Below are 23596 nucleotides of genomic sequence, written 5' to 3'. Positions count from 1 at the left end.
AATGCGTCGTCCGTTTCCTTCATGAGCGTCGCACCTTCATACAACTGGCACCAAGGTCATAAATATTGTATTTTCATATCTACTGATGTACAATTTAGAAAAATATTTACTTGTAAGACAATAAAAATATAGAAGTAGTGTAAGTAATAATAGTACTTTATACTACTTCTATATTTTTAGTAATAATAGTACTTAAGTATTATTCAAGATCAATTCAAGGAAAACCCATCTACTACTGGTTTAATGAAGATAATTTATATTATATAAAAAAAAAAGAACTTGCCTAATTTACTTTACTATCATCCAGTCCAGTAGGGGGTATTGTTCACATTTATTTAATAGAAAACTGGAGAACTACTCGTTTATTGACGAGAATTTCTGCTAACATCCAGTCCAGTAGGTGGCAGTAATGCGTCTTTAAGCTGGTTGATCATTTTGTAGATATAAGTCGTATAAGTTAGTTATAATAGTGTAATAATTTAATTTAATATCGTTCACGCTCATGTCATAGAAAACCAAGAGAATTTTGCTGGCAACCAGTCCAGTGGGGGCAGTAATGCGTCTTTAACCTGCTTGCCAACCGTCAATGAACCGACAGAAGAAGAGGAAGCGGAAGGAAGGGGAAAAAAGGAGGAAACGGTTGTTCGTGAGTGTTTACATTGTTCACTAAACTCGTCTGTTTTCAACATGGAGGACCACAACTACTATATGTTATTGGAGAAAACGCCGTCGCCCGAACTTTTGTACGAGCGAAGGAAGAAGCGTCTGGAAGGTCAGCGTGTGCGAGACAGTCGACGTCAGAGGGTGAACCTCGGCGCTGCTTTCCCCCGATGGAGGTCCTTCATGAAGGAGGGAGGCTTCCAGAATGACGCCGAGGTGGCCTGTTTTCTGCTGGACAGGTGAGTAAACCTGTTCAGACCTGTCCGGACCGGTTCAGACCACATCGACCAATCACATCAGGTTTCCTCACAGACGTCAAGCGAGAGCTGCTTTGATTCATCGATTCATTAACTGTCAAACTAATTCGATAATGAATTCATTGTTTGAGTGCTTTTTTTTTGCTTTTTTTTAAATGAATAAAGCAACGTGTGACTTTTTTTCAGCTTCTTAACTGTGAACATATTCTAGTTTCTTTGCTCCATTTAGCAAAAAAACTGAAATTATTTTTATCTTGTGGACAAAACGAGACGTTTGAAGACATTCCCAAACGCCAATTAATATTTTTCATCATCTTTTCCACCACTTTATGCACCGAACAAGTCATTGATCAATTGCAAAAGTAATTGAAAAAAAGTGTTGTGGTGGCCTGATCAATAATATCAGCTACTGATTATATCGCAGGATGTACACATGTATATATATATATATATATATATATATATATATATATGTTGTGTGTGTGTGTGTGTGTGTGTGTATATATATATATATATATATATATATATATATATATATATATACATACATATGAGTGTGTGTGTGTGTATATTTAATATATATATTTAATATACATATACATATACATATGTGTGTGTGTGTGTGTATATATATCTATGTCGGTTATTATGACTCAGTGCCGATTGTTTCTCGCCAGCCACGACAGCAGACTTGCGGTTTCACCTCAGCATCGGTCTCAGGACAGAAAACTGATGTCATGGTTTCTTGTTTAAGAAGAACTTTTCCGAAACTAAATGAACATCAATCCACTTCCTGTTTACACCAGCACGCACATGCTCAGTGAACGGAACGTGTGTTAGCATTGTTGCGGAATGCTGCTCATGCAGTATGAAACACTCGTCTGGACGTGGATATTTATTTTTTTTATGAAAACGCAGTAGTGTGTATGTATTTGGTTATATTTCTACACATGACTCAATCGATTGAGGAAATAATTTGTATTGAAAAAAATTAATTGAGTAAAAATGCTATTTGACCAATGATGGGATAAAATGTTGAATCTTTAAGTTATGTTTTTATATCAGACAGCAAGTGATCGTAACGCAACATTCGGAGCGCGTCAAGATCAGGGGAGCAGCTACGAGATGGATTCAGGAAACCTCGTAAATTACGAGATACGTTTGCACCCATGGTTTTTTTTCCCACAGTCAAATCGCAGTCACAGGTGAAGTCACGCTGATGTAAATGGAACGCTAATAGATATTATGGTCATCAGTACCGGGTGTCTGATCACGTTCCAAATCAACTTGTTTGTTGTTGTGTGGTTTAGCTTCTTTAGGAAACGATGTCACAACGATTCCTGCCTCCGTCTGAGAAAAAAAGCCATGAACCTGCAAAACACAGAGTAAGTACCGACCATTTGTTATGCAGAGGTGCTCAGTGTGGCTACTTCCTGTTAGTGCTAAAATTTTACTACCAACACGAGAAATGACATCAAAATAACGTGTATTTTATTTTCTAAGAATAAGTCAGTGGCTCTTATTTTGCAAGCCAGTTTGAGAGGAGGTGCCATGACGCTTATGGAAAAAAAATAAAAGTAAATGTACTTTACTTGAAAATGATATCTTTTGAATTTATTTCGAAGGTATGCTGAAATTACCTAATGTGTATTTTATTTTGAAATATCAAAAATGAAAGAACGTTGAAATGTGCATTTTATTGTGAAAGAACTACAACACTGAAAGATAACGGTAAAATGTGCATCTTATTATGAAAATGAAAGATAAAATTAAAATGTGTATTTTATTAAAAAAAATTATTTTTGAAAGAATACTGAAATTACATGTGCATTTTATTTTGAAGTTAATTAAAGTTAACGCTGAAGTTTGAGTATCTGCTCTTTTTTTTTCTGTACCTTCATGGACGTCCATGTGTCTGTCTGTCCGTCTGTGCATGTGCGTAGTCCTGAGTGCAGGGACATGTGGGAGACAGCCAGTGAAGACAGCAGCTCTGATGACGACTGCGTCGCATCCATTTGTCTCAGGTTTGTCACAATCAGAGTTTATTTCACAGGTTCAGTCTTTTTGTTGTTGTTTGTCTTTTTAAAGCCTGGTAGTATTTTGAGATACTGACGGAGCGACTGGAAACACAGAGACTGTCACAGATTGGTTCCTCAACCCATAAACACTCACCTGATTCTCCAGAAATCACTCAGTCCAAACACCAGATTTCCTCAGTGACACAAAGTGACCACACGAGGCAGCAGTAGAGCAGTAGCTCCTGTGTCTCCATGGGCTAAAATCACTGAATTTTCTTTCTATGGGGTTTGGTGTGGGAGAGTGAGTAGTTTACAAACTTGAGTTTCCTGTTGGAAAAGTCTGTCTCACAGTGAGATAAAGACGTGAACATGTTCTAAAAGATGTCGTAGACTTAAACAGACTGAGTCACTGTGTCAAAAAAAACTATCCTCTTTTAAGAGGCAAATTATGTATGTTTTGTTTATTTATAAATGTTGGATTGATTTTCACAGTGAGTTTATTTTTTTTGCGAAAATGGAAATAAAACACATAAACATACCAGTAGGTTCATCAGTTTAAATGGAAGACTCGAAATAAAGACGAGCTAAATTCAACTGTATTTGTGGCAAAATGAAAACAAAGCATAGATAAACATTTGAAACACGCACACACAGAACAGCTGTAAACAATGGCAAACCTTAAAAGAAGGTTCAGGATTCAGATTGAAGAAACACAAAGAAATCAGAAATCCGTTCTCGTGTGTCGCAGAGTCTGGAAAGAAAACGCCAGGGTCCGGCATCACTGTCAGGAAACGATGAGCAGTCGCTTAAAGAGGGGAAACGAACGCCGTGTCAGCTCTAACTGATGAATCAGTGATTCTGTGATTTCAGCTGCTTTTGATGTGTAAACGTGTGTCACATGTAAACATGAGGACATCAAATCATCCGGTTTTCTGTCATTTTATCGCAGTAAAAACAAAACAAATGTATGTTTGTGTCTTTATTTTTTCTTTTGTTAGACAAACTATACCAGACTTGAAAATTATGTTTATTAACCACTCACTCTCCCACACCAAAGTCCATAGAGAAAATCAGTGATTTTAGCTCACAGGGACACAGGAGCTGCTGGTCCACTGCTGCCCTCTTGTGGTCACTTTGTCACTGAGGTCAATCTGAATGTGGGATTTCAAACACTGAAGTGACAAAATAAGACATTTGAACTTGATGTGAGTGATGGAGGCAGCAGTGGATCAACAACTGCTGTGTGTGTGTGTGTGTGTGTGTGTTTGATGTAAAAATCACTGATTTTCTCTATGGACTTTGGTGTGGGAGAGTGAGTGGTTTACAAACCTCAGTTTCCTGTTGGAAAAGTCTGTCTAACAATGAGATAAAGACGTGAACATGTTCTGAAGATATCGTAAACTGATATAGATCTTACGATTCTAAGTGGCTAAATCGGATTCTCTCTGTGTTTTCACTGTGAGTCTGAGTCTGGTTCTGGTTCTTCTGTTTAAGGATTTTCACTCTGTTTTTTTCTTTTCCAGACTCAGCAATCGTCCTGAAGACGAAGAAGAAGAAGAAGAAGGCGAAGAAGTCGTCGTAGGAGGAACGTTAGAAATATGACAAAGCTGTAGAGAGCGGAGCTCATGTGTGTACGACGCTCCGGGGGAAAAACGAAACGCCCGCTGATTGAAGGAGTGACTCTTAGAACACGAGGACCTTCCAGCCTGAGTGGACGAAGGAGCAGCCAAAGAAGAGGCCGTCCACCGCCTGCTCCACCAGCCAATCAAACACCACCTCCCGGTTCCCGGAGCCAATGGTCACCCGCAGTTTGAAGCTGCAGCCGTCACTCACGCTGTTGCCGGCAGGAAACAGGCTCACCACCTCCATGTCAAAGGTCACGGCCGAGCCCATGGTGATGGCGGGCAGCTGGTTGGTCATCTCTTTGCCGTTCACGAACACGGCGCCTGAAACATCGGTGCACAAGCGTCACCGCCACAGGGAGGAGGAGGAGGAGGAGGAGGTTTAAAACACAACAATCGTACAACCACATACTAAATTTACTCAAAGAAAGTTTAGTGGAAAAGACGAATGCTCCGGACTGTATGAGACGATCGAGTCTTCATTCCTGCTGTTTGCAGTTTACGACGCGTCTCTCGTCCGTGTTTAAATGATGGCTGCAGCGATTATTCCTCAATTACTAAATGAATGGAATAATCAGTGGAGGCGCTTTTAAACAAGATTTTTCAGCTTGTTAAAATGTGAATATTTTCTGGTTTCTTTGCTCCATGGAAACAAAGAAACCATTAAAAACTCAATCGTTATCATCATTTCCAGGTTTGATAAAACACTGATCAAGCAATTAATCAAAAATAATTGATTATGAAGAATATCTTTAGCTGCAGTCCCAGTTTTAAATGAAGGCTTTTATTTTCTGAAGTGGAGACAGTGAGGACGGACTCGTCTCACACGGCAGCGTCATGTGACGCGTCACTGAGACAGACTTAAAGTTTATTTTTTTTATTGTTATATTTCAATAATAAAATGTCATCACCTGAAAACTTGTTTATTTATATATATATATATATATATACACACACACACACACATGCAGAGACATAAAAGTCTGTCTAACAGTGAGATATGGACATGAACACGTTCTGAAGACATCGTAGACTTAAACTGATGTCGATTTTTATCATTTATATTATTTGTTAAACCTTGTTTTTTTTCCCCTCATGTTGTCCCACACACGTGGAGATGAGATGTTCACTTTTTTAAAACCACACGGTTTCAGAATGTTTTGTGATCCAGACTCAGATCTTGGGACCGTTTTTGGTCAACTCACCTTTGGTGGAGATGCAGACGGCCTGGTCTCTTTGAAGAGACTCCACCCCCTTCTCGTTGCCCACACACACGCCCAGACTGTCCCTCCGATCCACCTGACCTGCTGCTGAGATCCTGCCCAGTTAAGGTTAGGGTAAGCATTGTGTCAATGACGTGTCCTCACTACAATATAGAACCGTGTGTGTGTGTGTGTGTGTGTGTGTGTGTGTGTGTGTACATACTTGAAGGTCAGCGTCTGGCCACAGAAGTACGTGGCTGCGTTCGAGTAGAGGACTTGGCAGCGTGTTTGAGAGGACTCGTTACGCAGAGCGATGTTTCTTCTGCTGCTCAGGACGTAGCCCTCAGTGCCCAAACACCATTCTGTTAGACACACACACAAACATCTTAGTCATTAGCTCCATGCTTCAAATGACGTTGCCTGAAAAAGAAATCAGGTCTTTACTACAATATACATGTATATATATATATTCACTTATCTCCTCCAGCTGATGTGTATACAAGTGTGAAACAGTTGTTTAGCTCTTTTAAAGCATCCTCTACCATCACTAACGTATCTTAATACGTCACATCCTTAATTTCAACAAACAAAACATGGAGAGAAGCTTTGGCTCTAAAGGGTCAGTCTAAAGACAAACACAGAGCTGGTTTATCTACAGTCCTGCTCTCTGTCTCCAGCAGTGGTACTGCAGCCTCACAGTGTTTTCAGACATCGTTTTCTAGTATACAGTATGTAATTTGTGAAGAGCAGCAACGGGCGGAAGGAAGTGTGCGACGTACGTACCATGCGACGCGAGTGTGGTGTATCCCGTCTGCGGGACGCTCCACGGGCTCCACTCGGTGCGACCCTCTCCGCGGGCGCAGACTCTGAACAGATAATCTGTGTGAGGATCCACGTGGAGAACCAGGAACTCGCAGTCCCGTCCGATGTAGGAGTCCTCGTACTGGCTCCCCCCGCTGCCAGAACGCCGGTGCTGCAGCCAATAATCTGCTGCCATGAAATCCTCGTCCACCTGACGCGCACACACACGCATGAAGACAAGGTGTTTTTCCCACAGTAAACACACAAGTGTGTGTAAGAATTTATTATTTCTTATGCCAAGGTCAGTATTTTACGATCTGACAGACAGACGTAGTGTTTAGGGAAGAGGAGTGATGAAGTTACGTCAAGTTTTATTATCACGTAAAGAGGAGTGATGAAGTTACGTTAAGTTCTATTATCACGTAAAGAGGAGTGATGAAGTTACGTCACGTTTTATTATCACGTAAAGAGGAGTGATGAAGATCGTCATGTTTTATTATCGCGTAAAGAGAGTGATGAAGATATGTCATGTTTTATTATCGCGTAAAGAGGATGAAGTTACGTCATGTTTTATTATCGATGATGTTACGTCAAGTTTTATTATCAAAGAGGAGTGATGAAGATCAAGTTCTATTATCAAGTAAAGAGGAGTGATGAAGTTACGTCAAGTTCTATTATCCGTATTGATGATTATCATTATCGCGTAAAGAGTGATGAAGTTAGTCATGTTCTATTATCATAAAAGAGTGATGAAGTTACGTCATGTTCTATTATCACGTAAAGAGTGATGAAGATACGTCATGTTTATTATCACGTAAAGAGGAGTGATGAAGTGCACGCGTGTTTATTATCTGAGTTACGAAGTTCTATTATCAAGTAAAGAGGAGTGATGAAGTTCGTCAAGTTCTATTATCACGTAAGAGGAGTGATGAAGTTGCGTCTGTTCTATTATCAAAGAGTGAAGTTACGTCATGTTCTATTATCACGTAAAGAATGATGAGTTGCGTAATTTTATTATCACGTAAAGAGGAGTGATGAAGTTCAATTCTATTATCAAGTAAGAGAGTGATGAAGTTACGTCCAAGTTCTATTATCACGCTATTATCGTTCATGTTCTATTATCAATGATGAAGTTAGATTATCATGATGAAGTTACGCATGTTCTATTATCGCGTATGCGTCATGTAAGTGATGCGTTATTAAAGAGGAGTGATGAAGTTACGATGTTTTATTATCACGTAATGATGAAGTTGATTAAATCGATGTTTATTATCGCGTAAAGAAGCGATGAAGTTACGTCTTTTATTATCACGTAAAGAGGGCGATGAAGTTACGTCCTTGTTTTATTATCACGTAAAGAGGAGTGATGAAGTTACGTCATGTTTTATTATCACGTAAAGAGGAGTGATGAAGTTACGTCACGTTTTATTATCACGTAAAGAGGAGTGATGAAGTTACGTCACGTTTTATTATCACGTAAAGAGGAGTGACATCACCACAGACCGAAAAGATCGTGATCTCTGACCTCGGCATTCGTGTCCCTCACCAACCTTACACCAGCGGACCAGGATGCTTCCTGGTCTCTCCTGCAGCTCATCGATCTGGACCGGTGGGTGGGAGGAGACGCAGCCGTGGCGGGAGACCCGGTCTCTCAGCAGGACCAGCAGAGAGTCGTCCAGCTGGGCTGAAACACACGGTACATCCACCAACGCTGGTACCTCCGGTAAACTAGGAAACACACACACCTTGTTCTTACAATCAAATCACGACTAATAAAAGTAAGAAGCCCCTCCCACCACATCAGAGGACACAGGACTAATGACAAACTTCTGTACATATACAATGTTAAGTGATGCGAGTCCTCATCAGGGACAGACCTGTCCAGTTGGATGTGTATGGCCTTCTTAGTGAAGCTGCCCAGTTTGTCCTCCTTCTCCCCGAGACCACAGCGCAGAGCTGCTTCTCCTGTGGACGAAAGATATTTACTATGACTATTTCACTTATGATCACATGCTTTATCAAACAAAGAAGGCTCTGGAGACATGAGATCAAACGTGGTCTTAGTTTTTGTAGTTAGTGAAATACACTAAAAATACACTAAATAATGATATATTGTATATATACACACACACACATACACATATCTAAACCTAATTATTGGTCTCCAGCAGAATTTGACCATATTTATAGTCGATGTTATTGTTTGTAACACACATATATTTTATTCTAGTGTATTAGTAGTGTTGTGCAGTGGTCATTAACTCACTCACACCAGTGTTTCCTTAAGCAGAATGTTGTATATTAGACCTTTTAAAAGGTTAATATTGTACAGTGCTGCAACGATGTACCCATTACTACATTAACTAACTAACTTAGTGTTGGTTTTTCTTTAACAATTAAAACCATTTTCTGTCATACGTGAATATTTTCTAGTTCCTGTAATTTTTCAGCTTCTTAAATGTGAATATTTTATACTTTCTGTCATTTTTCAGCTTCTTAAATGTGAATATTTTGTACTTTCTGTCATTTTTCAGCTTCTTAAATGTGAATATTTTCTCATTTCTGTCATTTCTTTAAACGTGAATATTTTCTGTTTTCTGTCCTTTTTCAGCTTCTTAAATGTGAATATTTTCTACTTTCTGTCATTTTTCAGTTTCTTAAATGTTAATATTTTCTAATTTCTGTCATTTCTTTAAATGTGAATATTTTCTCATTTCTGTCATTTTTCAGTTTCTTAAATGTGAATATTTTCTAATTTCTGTCATTTCTTTAAACGTGAATATTTTCTGTTTTCTGTCCTTTTTCAGCTTCTTAAATGTGAATATTTTCTACTTTCTGTCATTTTTTAGTTTCTTAAATGTGAATATTTTCTAATTTCTGTCATTTTTCAGTTTCTTAAATGTTAATATTTTCTAATTTCTGTCATTTCTTTAAATGTGAATATTTTCTACTTTCTGTCATTTGTCATTTCTTTCCTCCATAGAAACAAAGAAATCATTCAAACTGAATCATTTTTAGACAAAAACAAAGGCATTTGAGAACATCATCATCATTTCCAGGTTTAGGAAAACACTGATCAACATTTTCTGATATTTAAGTACTCCATTAATCTGCTGATTAAATTATGGGAATGATTTTTTGGGGTACCCACCCTCTCTCAGCAGCTCGTCGGCCTGGCCCACCCCGTGCTCGATGAGGCTCTGACAGTCATCCAGCGGTTTGACGCTGTCGGCCTCGATAGAGTCCACCTCGGCCAGCAGGGCGTCCAGTCGCTCCGTCAGTAACCGAGTGGCCGCCACCTGCAGCTCTGCAAAGTGCCTCCGGAGGGCCTCGCGGGCCTGACCTGAGCTTCCCCGAACCTGAAGAGGAAGAAGGTAGAAAAAAGTTTAGGATTGTCACGACACGATCTCAGCGATCTGCATGTTAAAAGTCTGGTTTTAGTCAGACTAAGACAATAGTTGGTTTTTCTGAGTATAATTTAAACATGTTAGTCTGAGTAAAACCAAACCGGCTTTCAGCAGTGCTGTCTTTAAATCCACCAGACTCCTCTGTTAAATACGGACATTTGACACATTTGCTTTGCTTAACGTTGCTTTTTAACGTTGATCTACAGTTGGACATTGTTGGCTTTGACGTCGCGCTCATGACTCTTCAGTGACGACACTCTCTGACCAATCAGAGGCCAGCAGCCTGTTGACGTACATGCAGAGTTCAGTATCAGCTTAAAAACAACCATCAGGTTCTATCACTGATGGAAAGGCAGCATTAGTTGTGATTCTCAGACTCGGTCACAGCTCGACGTAGAGAGTGTCAGTGAGGTCTCGACTTTGTCATCAGAGAAAGACGCTTCAGTTTCAGTTCTCCAACACACACACGCACACGCACGCATGGACGCACACACACACACAGGACATTTTCCACTGGCAACAGTGAATCACTTCCTGACGACTATCAGAGCGACAACAGACGACTGAGGATCAATATTTTTGGGATGGGTAAAATAATAGTGGAACTAAAAATATAGAGTCAGTGGATGATTTGTCAAACGTGGGAGGAGACGACGTGACATCAGAGAAAATCTGAAATAAGAACGTTTGTTTCCTGATGTTTGGACGAAGCATTGTGTGAGATTTCTGAGATTCACACACACACACTGGTATCTCCTCTCTGTGTGTCTTGTATTTGTGGCCTCGTTCTGACCTTTCCAGGCATAAACGCTGACACTTGTCAGGACCAGTCGTCCTCATGGAGACCAAACCCTGCTCCTGATGAGGCAGAACTTCTTCTCAGAGGAACTGGTTAAGTTCAGGGTTAAGATTGGAATTGTGGTGAAGGTTCAGATCAAGATTAAGAATCTGTGACGACTATATTGATTAAAAAAATATATGGACTCAACAGAATTACATTTAAACATGTCACTTTATCACATTTCTTGAATTTCAAGCCTAATTATTTGTGTTATCGCAGAATTTTTGACCACATTTATAGTTGATGTCACCATCTCTAAATATAATTATTCAACATTAAACAACATTACATTATCATGTAATACAGATAATCAATAAGAGTAGATTATATTTAATTTTACAGCATATTTACAGCATATTGTCTTTTCATGAGTCCAGAGAAACAACCTTTGTGCAGCTATGTGTGTGTGTGTGTGTGTGTGTGTGATTATGGGATAGAAACACCACCTCATGTCTGATCCAGAATAATGGATGAGGACGTCTGGCTTTGGGGGCAGAGGGAGTCTCAGAAAAGCTGCAGCGTGTTGTCAAGCAAAACTCCCAGACCTGACTGAGGGAGCATTTGTGTGTATACAGCAGCAGAGCAGGGGCGGGGCAGCAGAGCAGGGGCGGAGACGAGGCGGCAAACAAAAATCTTTGTCGTTTCCAGTTTGCGGTCGTCTGACTTTAGCAGCTCAGTGTTGGGGCGATTCAAAACCTTAACACTGCTCTACTTGTGCGAGAGAGAGTTGTGTGGTTTATTGCCATTTTCCTTGTGTGTTGTGTTACGTTGATTTATTTAAGGAGTGGTTTGAAAGTTAACGAGGGTTAGCTTTCACTTTTCATTCATTTACGCACAAAATCAAAAGTATGGAAAAACAACTTTTTTTTTAATTAATTTTCCACTTTCAGATTCCCAGTTGACTCGGGAGAGATCGAGTGATTCACGGATTCACATCGCCTCTCCTTCTCCTCTACGTCTCCTCTCTTTAGATTTCGACAGGAAATGGCAGCATTGTTTACCGAGAGCAGCTGGACGAGTAAACGCAGACAGCAGGAGGAAGGAAGAGATAGCAGAGAGCGACGGGGAGAATATTCTCTCTTGGGACTAGGCCGGGTCGGGGAGGGTGTTGGCTGATGCTGCTGCACTGCTGGGTTTTGCCGGAGTTCATTTGAAACATATGAAGATGGTTTGGCAGGACAATCCAGTTTAGAGAAAAAAAAATACTGGCCTCAGGAATTAAAAGCTGTTTCTGCTTCACACGAGAAAAATGAAACATGCCGTTCTTTTCTCGTGTTTAAAAATTTGTTTGTTGTGCTCTCTCACTTGTTCTTTTTGTCTGGAACTCGTTACCCAAGTTTTCTCAGTCGTCATCCGACAAAATCATTGTAAATATCTAACGCTTGTTGTCAGATTCTAAACGCTAGATATTTACAGTTATTTTGTCTGATGTTCACAGGGAAAACTTGGGGAACAAGTTCCAGACGGACTGCGACTTCCGGTCCATTGAGCTGTCGCTCCAAAACTCAGTGGCCAATCCGCCAGCAGCTTGCTAAGGCCCGCCCACAAACAAAAAACCACGGCACAACAACAATTGTATTTTCAAACAATGAAATACAATATTTTTGAATGATTAAATTGATATTTTGTTTGCTTCTTAAAAAGTGTAGTTTGAAAATATTGACACAAATCTAATTCCATATTTAATGACATGAAAGTTACCTGTTTGCGGGCCTGGTTGAGGCCATGCAGACGCTGCTGGAGTTCACTGCGGTAGTTCTGGGCCGCCTCGATGCTTTCCTTGGCCTCCTGCAGCAGTGCGTCCACCTCCACAGACATTCTCCCACCTCCACAGACAAACCACACACTTCAGTTAAATAAATTAGATAAATAGTTTTGTAGCGACAGTTTTCCTATAAAAGGTCGCTAAGAGGCTTAGGTGGGCTCCAGGCAGTTACGCGTCATTCAAATGAATCCAAGTCCAGTGATGTTTCTTGTTTGACGATTTATTCTTGGTTGTATAATGATTTGACGATTTGACGGTAAACAGAAAATATAAATCAGGAACGCCACTAACCCCCTTTCTCTCTTACCCACCGCCCGTCCGAGTGCCCAGGTGTATAGATTAAACCACACCCATGTGTCAATCAAAACGGAAGTGACATGACCAAAAAAAACAGTATGAGTGACCTTTCAAAATAAACAATAAACAAACAGACCAAATATGCATTTTGGCCCCTACAATTCCGGCCCCTAATTATTATGTTTCAAATAATAATTACAATTTCGACATAATCAACATAGTATATAAATATATTTTCTTGATCTTCTTTCTTCATTATTTGTAATCCAATATACGTTCTCTAAGGAAAGAGTGATTAGTCAAAGTCAAGTGTTCAGGAACAAAGTCAAGGGGTCAAAAGTCAGTTTGGGTCAGTCAATGATCCTCTGCCTCCAATAGTAGGCAGACTTTGTTGATGGGCCTGGTCAGAAATCCGGTCTTTGACTTGATCCGAAGCTGACGTACAAGTCCCTTTTTGTCCATAATGGTCTCCACAATCCTTCCAGTCAACCAGGAGTTGCGAGGCGCGGAATCATCCACAATGACGACGATGTCTCCTGGTGTGAAGTTGCGTCTTATGTTGGACCATTTCTGTCGTTCTTGTAGTTGGGGAAGATATTCCTTAATCCACCTTTTCCAAAATAAGTCAGACATATATTGAACTTGCCTCCATCTGCGGCGAGCATATAGGTCTTCCTTCTGAAACTGTCCTGGTGGCAGGGATGGCGTAGTTTTGAGAAGCAGAAGGTGATTTGGTGTGAGTGCTTCAAGGTCGTTGGGATCTGTAGAAGCCTTTGTGATTGGACGACTGTTGAGAATAGCTTCAGCTTCACATAGGACTGTGTGGAGTCCCTCCTCATCTAGACTTTGCACATTTAGTGTTGAGTTGAGAACCTTCCGCACTGATCTGATTAATCTTTCCCACACACCTCCATGGTGTGAGCCAGCAGGGGGATTGAATATCCAGTTTATTCCCCTTTGAAGCAGTATGTTATGGATCTGACCTTGATTCCATCCTTCAATAGCTTCCTTCAACTCGCGCTGTGCTCCCACAAAATTGGTTCCATTGTCTGATCGTAGTTCTTTTACTTGGCCTCGTCTGGCTATGAAGCGCCGAAGGGCATGGATGAAAGAGTCTGTGTCAAGCGATGAGGCCATTTCAAGGTGAATTGCTCTTGTAGCCAAACAGGTGAAAATAACACCATATCGCTTCACGACACTTCTGCCACGCTTCACTCCAAAGGGTCCAAAGTAATCGACTCCAACGTTTGTGAATGGTGGTTCATCTGGAGAGACTCTATCCAGGGGTAGATCAGCCATATGCTGTTGTCCAGGAGTAGCAGTTATACGCCGACAAACAACACATTTAGACAGGCTTTTCCTGATCAATACTGTGGCACCAGGAATCCAATATTTCTGACGCAGTCTGGATAACATATGGTTGCGACCACCATGTCCCACCTCTCCATGAATATGTCGTAGAATGAGGTCAGCAATGTGAAAGTCTTTGGCCAGAATGACAGGATGTTTCATTTCTTCTGGCATTGCTGCTCTGCTTAGGCGACCACCAACTCTTAACACATCTTTGTCCAGAATGGGGTTGAGTTTATGAATGTGGCTTGTCCTTTTAACATTCATTCCTTTTTTCAGATTTGAGATTTCATCTCCAAATCTCTTCTTTTGGCAGAAGCGGATTATCTCAATCTCTGCGTTCTCCAATTCACCGATTGTGAGACGGATTTCATGGGTGTCAAGATTTCCTTGCAACGAGAGAACACCACTTGCTGTTTTCCTCCTCCTGATTCGTTGCAGAAGCAGTCCTTTGATTCGGAGCATCCATGCTACTGCCCTTTTCAACTGATTCCAGGATGAGAAGTAATGGATGAAGTTGGTTGTTGGATCTCTCTGGAAACGCCTTTTTAAGTTTAGTGCCCTCTGTTCAGCGCAGTTTTTATTGTCAGGCAAGCAGATTTCCCTGTCCTTCAATGGTAAACCAAAGCAGTAATGTCCATTAACTAGCTTTGCAGATGTTGATACCAAATCCAAGAACTGCTGATCTTCTTTTGAAGGCTCTTGGTCATCTTTGACACACTCAGGAAAGTCAATCTTGAACTGCTGCTCCCACTGCTCATCAAGTGCAACAACTGATATCCTGTTAACCCTGATCTCTGACTGCTCCTGAGCATAATCATCTTTTCCTCCCAGAGGTCCGTTAACTGTCCAGCCGAGCATTGTTTCGACGGCATACGGTCCATCTCCCACACTCCGGATGACTTGAAGTGGTTCCAGAGCCTTTGGTACATCGGAGCCAATCAACAACTCAATCTCACAGTCCAGTTCAGGTAAGTGAATATTCTTCAAATGATGCCACTGATTGATGTCATTTTGATGTGGGATGTTTCCTTTATGCACAGGCATGGTCTTCTGAGTGTACACACATGGGAGATCACAGAAATCAGTGCCATGAAGTCCTGTAACCTCTAGGCCTGAAACAATGCTGGTTTCAACGACCTTCTTTTGACCCATTGTTCTCAGAAGAATATTAGATTTTCTTCCCTGGAGATTTAGCTTAGTCATTAGCCCCAATGTGCAAAATGACGCAGTGCTTCCCGGGTCAAGGAATGCATATGTATGCACTGTTGTGTTCCCCTTCTTGGCCTTTACTTTCACAGGCACTATTGAGAGTTTGCAATTGTCTTCACCGGCCCCAGTAAGACCACTTGTCTGTACCGAGGCTATGGCTCTGATGTCAGCTTCTTCTTTTGTTTGAGCTTGATGTTTGTCCATTTCAAATCTCCTTTGGTGGATATGCAGCATCTGAGGATGCTTCAAATTGCATATGTTGCAGCTGAGTCGCTTCCTGCAGTCCTTGCTCATGTGTCCTATCTGCAAACAACCAAAGCAGGCTCCATTTTCTTTAAGGAAAGTGATTTTCTCATGATGTGCTTTCTTTTCCAATAGGAAACACACCTCCAAAGCATGTCCACCTCCACAGAACAAACACCTTTTTACAGCCGGCCAACTCTCCATTTTCCTCGGTCCATTTCCATTTTTCTCATGTGCAACTGTCACAGTGGTTGCAAATGTACTTCCTTTGATTCTTGGATGAGGTGGTTTTGACATAAAACTTCTTCCATCCTTGCTTGGTGTTGGAGTGTCTCTGATGTCTCCAAATACTGGATCAGTTGCAATCCTCACCTGTTTTTCAAGGTAATTGACCAGATCCCTGAAGGTAGCCCTTTGTTTGTACCTTTCCTGAAAATCACATGCCACAGATCTCCATTTATCCCTCAGTCGATATGGCAGCTTCTTAATTATAATTAGCAGGTTAGCTGACATGTTGAGCTCTTGCATGTTGTTGAGATCTTCCATGGCATTGCAACATCCTCTTAGAAACAGAGTGTATGCTTGTAGTGTTTTTGTGTCATCTGGTTTAATTGACGCCCATGAAAGAGCCTTCTCCATGTAGGCTGTAGCAATTTTATGCTCGTTGCCAAAGTGCTCCTGCAGTAAAGATTTTGCCTTCCTGAATCCTCTGTCTGCTGTCATATGAAGGCAGCTCCTCACCATTTCTCTTGGTTGTGCTTCTGTATATTGTTCCAGATAATAAAGACAATCTGTGGGGTTTGGGTTCTTGCTTTCAATGTTGTGTTCAAAGGATTTTATGAATGTTTGAAATTGAAGTGGGTCACCATAAAAACGACAAATCTCCTTCTTGGGCATTAAAGAGAGAGACTGTTGTTGGACCATTAATGCAGTGATGTCATTTTGCTTTTCCATGATGCTAAGCATGTTGCTCTGTTCACCATTGTTAGGAGCAGGCAATGTGGCTGGTATTGTAACATGTGCATCCATAGTTAATGTATTTGACTGAACTGTCACTGGCACTGTGGGGAGAGATTGGGTTTGAGTACTGTCTCCGTCAGCAGTGGCAGTCATTTGTGTTTTCTTTTCATGTTGTTTTTTCTCCATATACGAGTTCATACCATCCGACACTCTTGATCTGTGGCTGCACACACCAGATCTACTTGAGGCTCCAAGAATCTTCATTTTTGCCATTGTAGCAGCAAGGTTTCCATCCAGCTCCAGTTGCTCTTTTTTCCTCCTTAGCTGCTCCTCTTGTGCTTCTATGGCATGTTTATCTTTTAGCATTTGTTGTTTTACAATAAGAGCAGCCATTTCAGCCTCAGCCTTGATGCATGCAGATGAGGTGGTGGAAAATCTTGAGCATGAAGAATGTGATTTGTGACTCCTGTTGGTAACATTTGACACACTGTCACTTGGTTTAATTCCATCCTGCATGTCAGATATTGCTTTATTCTGTTGAGAAGGAATGGCAGTTGGAACATCAGAGTGTGGTATATCTTCCTTTAATTCAACAGGTGCAACAGGTGCCTCTTCTTCAGGTGGAATGGGAGAGTTGACTGATTGTGCAGCAAACACATCTGCAGTCACATTTCTTGCTTGCTGAAAGTGTCTTTCAGTCTCAGAGAGCCATGTTTTTACATCATCAGTGAAGTCTGTGTTGTGTTTTATTATGCGTCCAAACCACTCATTTTGTGTTACCTTTTCCTCTTTGGGAAGTAAAACAATCACTGACTCATGTGCTGCCTTTGCATTTTCATCCAGTTGTTTGAGTTCATTCAGTTTGAATTGCACTTTCTTTGCATTTTCATCATTTTTCATGAGCTCTTTAATTTCGCGTGAGAGTGCTTTCATTTTTGTCACATTAGATTGACGTTGCTTTTGAAGAGTTTCCATTTTGCAAGCCAGCGCTTTGGCTGTAAGCTCGACCGTTCTCTTCTCCGTATTTTCCATTTAATTTGCGTCACTCATTATGTGAACTTTCAACGTGCACAATTCACCAAAGCACTGAGCAACAGACACAATGCAATTTTCAACACAACAGCACAGCACGGCGGCCACTGCTCACCACACAGTCAAATCAGCCCAAACAATTGCCGATCGCGACAAACGAAGCACGCGCAACACAAGCCCAAACAAACAGTCCCCAATGGACAAAACGGCAGCCTCTCCAAACTGTGTTCAACTTCAAACAAATACACAGGAGGATCAACCAACATACCGTTTCCGATGGCTGTGATGCGCTGCTGTCACTTATGTCTCTGATCCAAGGCGTCCGCGGAAAAGAGTCCAATGTGTTGCATAGTTCGTTCAGTGCAAAACATCGAGATCCAAGCGGTAAGAGCAACGTTGAATTCCGTCCATGCCGTGGTGTTTTATGGATTGAATTTTCTGTTTACTAATTGTAGCGACAGTTTTCCTATAAAAGGTCGCTAAGAGGCTTAGGTGGGCTCCAGGCAGTTACGCGTCATTCAAATGAATCCAAGTCCAGTGATGTTTCTTGTTTGACGATTTATTCTTGGTTGTATAATGATTTGACGATTTGACGGTAAACAGAAAATATAAATCAGGAACGCCACTAACCCCCTTTCTCTCTTACCCACCGCCCGTCCGAGTGCCCAGGTGTATAGATTAAACCACACCCATGTGTCAATCAAAACGGAAGTGACATGACCAAAAAAAACAGTATGAGTGACCTTTCAAAATAAACAATAAACAAACAGACCAAATATGCATTTTGGCCCCTACAAGTTTCTTTGTTTTTCTAGTTTCTTTTCTCCACATAAACAAAGACATCATCGTTTGTCGTCAACATTTCATGAATCAAACAACCAATCAATTCATTGAGAAATGAATTGGCAGATAAATTGCGACCCTGATTTTACAAACAACTATATGGCACCATGCCTGGCATCACGGCCTCTGTGTTGTGCTGCGTGACAAATCGTGAGGTTGTTGGAAGTACCTGAAATATACGCAGGGTTAAGTCATGTTCATTCACATATAGCTCATTAAAAACATTTCAGACTGGTTTTAGGAGTATAATATTGGAGCAGTTTTGTTATTTAAAGATTTGTTGTATATGTTGTATATTATTTGTTTGTGTTTTTTTCAGGGGATTGGATTTAAGACATGCAACCTTGTAAATACCAGAAAATGACTTTTGTAGAAGTTGAAGTCACTTTTTTATAAAATGACTTAAGTGAAAGCACTTAACGTTTATGACATTTACTTAAGAATCAGAAGTCATTTTCTTTTTAGTTACGTTTTAGTGAGGCGTTACACTTGAGCCATGGTGGATCCGTGGTAGGGCCAATAGTCTTTCGCCTGGAAGGTGGTGGGTTCAATTCCTGGCTCTGCTCATCTATATGTGTCGTAGAGCAAAGACACTAAAGCGCATGTGAATTTTCTTCTTATTTTATTTGGCAGTAACGAGTAACAAAGATAGAGGAAATGCAGTGGAGTAAAATTCAGTGCAGAAACATGAATTTTGTTCTTTACGGTCATTTGTTACGTTACTCGTGTTCTTTTTAACTGAGACCTGATGAAGTGGTGAATTCTCAGTTCGGCCTGCACGCAGAAACAAAAGTGAACAACGTTTCCTTTCTGAACAAACCGCTTCCTGTTACACACGTCTGTTTTGTGGTGAAACAACGAAGAGGACTCGAAACTCAAAACTGTTCTTTTCCCTTTTTTTATAGTTACGAAACAGATCGCTATACAGACAAAGGTATTTATTTATTTATTTATTCCAGCAAGTGTGACTGAAGACTTCAATTATGACTTCATTAAGGACACTGCTGTGATCTTAAGTGGCTGGCGATGACAGTTTTACTAACAAAAGCAGAGACACGGTGTGGTCTCCTGCTGCAGTAGACTACGCTTCCTTCACAGCATCTAAAGAGGAAGTCGCTGACAGGCCTCGTGTTTCTGCCATATACAGTATCACCAAAGAATCATCAGGATCATATTTAGATTCATTTATGTTCCTATATAAATGACATTATTTTGCAGTATTTTGACATCTTTAATGTCCTGAATTATGTGGCTTTGCATTTGAGGTCAGAACTTTGTTGTTGTTTTTTAAAAGTTGCTGTACAACAATTACAATTACTGTCTGCAGTATCAGCAGAGTTGACCCAAGGTAGACACAAACATCCAGCACTGCTGACAGTATCCTTGCAGTGCTTCATCAGTAACGTCAGTTACATCTCTAGTTCACCCACACCAAAGTCCAGAGAGAAAATCAGTGATTTTAGCTGGCGGGGACACAGGAGCTACTGGTCTACTGCTGCCTCGTGTGGTCACTTTGTGTCACTGAGGTTAATCGGAATGAAATATTTCATATGCCGAATTGACTAAATTAGACATTTGAGCTTAGTGATGGAGGCAGCAGTGGATCAACAACTCCTGTGTGCTGTGATGTTAAAATCACTGATTTTCTCTATGGGATTTGGTTTAGTTTACAACCTTCAGTTTAAAGGAAGAAAATTGATTTTAGGCACGTAACAACTGAAGAACTCGACGTCAGTTTAAGTCTACAATATCTTTAAAAACATGTTGACGTCTTTATCTCACTGTTAGACAGACTTTTCCAACAGGAAACTGAAGTTTGTAAACCACTCACTCTCCCACACCAAAGCCCATAGAGAAAATCAGTGATTTTAACATCACAGCACACAGGAGCTGCTGGTCCTCTGCTGCCTCGTGTGGTCACTTTGTGTCACTGAGGTCAATCTGAACAAAGGATTTCAGACACCAGAGTGACAAAATAAGACATTTGAACTTAGTGATGGAGGCAGCAGTGGATCAACAACTCCTATGTGCTGTGATGTAAAATCACTGATTTTCTCTATGGGCTTTGGTGTGGGAGAATGTGGCTATTTTGTGACCTCAGTGTTCGAAATCTAAATTCACATTTACTTCAGTGACGCTAAGTGACCACGAAGCATCACTTCAGAACCGAGCCTCTGTCTCATGCTGGTTCTCGGCAGTCACAGTGCCTGACACAAGCACACATTGAAATCCTGCATCAATAACGCTCAGACAAACACAGTGTATGAAATCTACATACACATGAATGCATATGTGGAGCTACAGAATTATACATGCATGCGTTTGCACACACACACACACACTATGCTTTTTGTTTTTCATAAACATAAACAGCTGCTGCTTTCTCTCCGTGTGTCACAGCGTTTTATAATCCATGTCTCTCTCTCCGTCTCTGTCTCCACAACCTACTGAGGACACTTTAGTAGACGGTAAGCACTCAGCCGATCAAACACCGAGCGAGTTCTCCTGTCACACACAAACTCCCGTGTCTGTCTGTATGATCCGGGTGTGGTTGCACACACAAATCCCTTTCTGCCTTTTATTTCTTTTGAGCTTTTCATGCACAGTGACAATGAGCAGCAGTGTGTGTGTGTGTGTGTGTGTGTGTTTCTCATAGTATTTAGGTCAACCTGTCCTGCTGTTGTCCCGCTTTCACTGGACAGTTCATCTCTGGAACGACGGCATCAGACATTCTGTGTGTGTGTGCGTCCTAAAAACTGATGTGACACACAAACGCGACCTTTGTGCGACATAAGAAATGTTGTGTTTTGGTCACAGTGCCGTGAGTTGTTTACAAGGACTGGTTGTGTGGGTTGTTTTTTTTTTCTTCCGCATGACACATAAGAACTATATAACTACATAAGGATTATTTTTACCCGGGTAGGTGGAGTAATGTCATTTTACCAGGGGACATCTGTAATATCAATGGCCTACTCACACGGGATAAGAAATCTGATATGTACCAAACTGGACAAAAACCACGCCATTTGGTAGGAAATGTATTTAACTAAAGCAATCAGACGTCCCGTGCCTCTGACAATTGCTTTCCGTGTTTTGTCGTAAATTTTCCGACAGCCTAGTGTCAAACTGAACCTCCGTGCTTTAAAGTCTGCAGAAAACTATTGTAAACAGGATATTTATGGCCTATTCACATGGAATTAGTATTAACCCGGACATTTTTTCTCCCCAAGGTAAAGTTTGTATCACTTTGTAAACCACTCACTCTCCCACTCCAAACCCCACAGAGAAAATCAGTGATTTTAACATCACAGCACACAGGAGTTGTTGATCCACTGCTGCCTCCATCACTAAGTTCAAATGTCTTATTTTGTCACTTCAGTGTTTCAAATCCTTTATTCAGATTGACCTCAGTGACACAAAGTGACCACACGAGGCAGCAGTAGACCAGCAGCTCCCGTTTACCCACCAGCTAAAATCACTGACTTTCTCTATGGACTTTGGTGTGGGAGAGTGAGCGGTTTACAAACTTCAGTTTCCTGTTCCTGTCTCACAGTGAGATAAAGACATGAAACATGTTCTGTAGATATTGTAGCCTTTAGTTCAGTGGCTAAATTTTGTACTGCAAGAATGTCTTCCATCATCTTAAATCCAAAAATATTAAGTTGACCTACTTTTTGTTTAACTGGCTCATAAAAACCAAACGCTGCCAACAGATTCACTCATCATTGCACTCGTCCATCTGTTTATGGTGCAACCTCAAGTCTCCAAGCATCGTGTTTCACTCGACGTCACAAGTTACTTCTCCACACGCTGCATGCACGCACACGCTCCATCTCATAGGAGAGTCATGACAGGAATTCAACAGCAAACGGACATTGTTGTTGTTGTTTTATTGTTATTATCAGAATATATATAATATTGTTATTCTTTCACTGGCAAATCACTGTGAAAGATGTAAAATATAAAATATATAAATAAAAAGGGAATTTTTTTGTTTCATATTAACAAAGAAATCATTAAAACGGAATCGTTTTGGTTTTACTTTTAAGGATCATCGTCATTTTGCCGTTTGAAAAACAGTGGCCAACATTTTGTTTACTCGATCACTTGATTAATCGCTTCCCCTGGTGGAAATGTAAATTAAATTACTATTTTTTTGTGTGTTGATAAGCTAATTGACATTTTTTTATGTCAACTATTAACTATTTGCTTCATATAAATTTACCAAAAAAAAGAGATTCACCACGATCAACCACCTGTTGGTGCTTTTTAATCGCGATCCGCGATTTATATCGCGATGCTCTTATCGTCTGTTGCCCCATCCCAGGTCATAACTCGCTCACAACTTCTGAAGTTTTCATTTCATCATTAGATTAAACCTCAGTTTTTATTCAGTTAGGTGTGGAGTTACAAAAAATGCGTATCAATGCGTACTTTAATGTTTTTGCTGGAATGGTCAAGTTTGTTCACATGTGGGCAGAGCTGCTTCCGAACCACGTTGAGGAATCACGCAATTTTAAATTGAAGTGATTATAAGTGAACACGGGTCGATCACAGTCGTGCAAGTAAACAATATATGTAATAAGTTGTGTACTAGGGTGAATTCGGCATGGAAACTAGTCATGAAGCGGAAACACTTTACGTACGGAAACTCAAATTTCAGCTGATGGATCGCGGTGCCACTTACTGTGATGACAATACCAGGCGAACTCGCAAAAAGGGAGGGAGTGTTACTGTATATACGAGACTGAATGAGGATGAGTAGTTTAGTTTAAGAGTTTACATAAAGCTTCGTGTTATAAAGTGAGAACTCACAAGGTAACGAAACGACTTTTTAACGAGGTCGTTAACTTTCCCGTTTGCGGCAAAATGACAATGAAACTCGGAGCGTTTAACAGACAGCGAAACATAATGATTGTGGTAGAAACGTTTGTAAAATGGCGGAAAGTTTCCCAAACGTACCTGTTTTCTTTTTTAAAGCATTCTGGAGGGCATTCCGTACCGAAACTGTGCGTCAGCTCGAAGCCGCTGCAGCCACTTATGAAGAAGAAGAACGAGGAGAAGAAGAAGAAGTTTTGCCCAAGTC

General features: G+C 40.7%; 2 protein-coding genes across 3 annotated transcripts; one reads left to right on the top strand and one right to left on the bottom strand.

The window, feature by feature from the left end:
* Window positions 1–586: 586 nt before the first annotated feature.
* On the top strand, window positions 587–4537 carry si:ch211-40k21.5 (uncharacterized protein LOC100332117 homolog). 2 transcript variants are annotated; one of them, XM_044051567.1, is made up of 4 exons: window positions 587–899; window positions 2228–2302; window positions 2861–2941; window positions 4459–4537. In XM_044051567.1, the coding sequence occupies exons 1-4, from the start codon at window positions 688–690 to the stop codon at window positions 4535–4537; spliced, it is 447 nt and encodes a 148-aa protein (XP_043907502.1). In that variant the 5' UTR covers window positions 587–687. The 2 variants fall into 2 exon arrangements, with proteins under 2 accessions (XP_043907502.1, XP_043907504.1); XM_044051569.1 differs by lacking the exon at window positions 587–899 and adding an exon at window positions 1537–2122.
* Window positions 4408–23596, bottom strand: crlf3 (cytokine receptor-like factor 3). The gene is made up of 9 exons (XM_044051563.1): window positions 23473–23596; window positions 12510–12634; window positions 9712–9919; window positions 8438–8525; window positions 8111–8288; window positions 6543–6771; window positions 5983–6121; window positions 5763–5875; window positions 4408–4881 (listed from the first exon to the last, which is right to left on the bottom strand). The coding sequence occupies exons 2-9, from the start codon at window positions 12624–12626 to the stop codon at window positions 4619–4621; spliced, it is 1335 nt and encodes a 444-aa protein (XP_043907498.1). The 5' UTR covers window positions 12627–12634; window positions 23473–23596; the 3' UTR covers window positions 4408–4618.

This window comes from Solea senegalensis, linkage group LG19 (assembly GCF_019176455.1).
Source record: "Solea senegalensis isolate Sse05_10M linkage group LG19, IFAPA_SoseM_1, whole genome shotgun sequence".
NCBI classification, from domain to species: Eukaryota; Metazoa; Chordata; class Actinopteri; order Pleuronectiformes; family Soleidae; genus Solea; species Solea senegalensis.
Note: the sequence above shows the minus strand (reverse complement) of the source record. Positions and strands in the feature narration are given on the sequence as shown.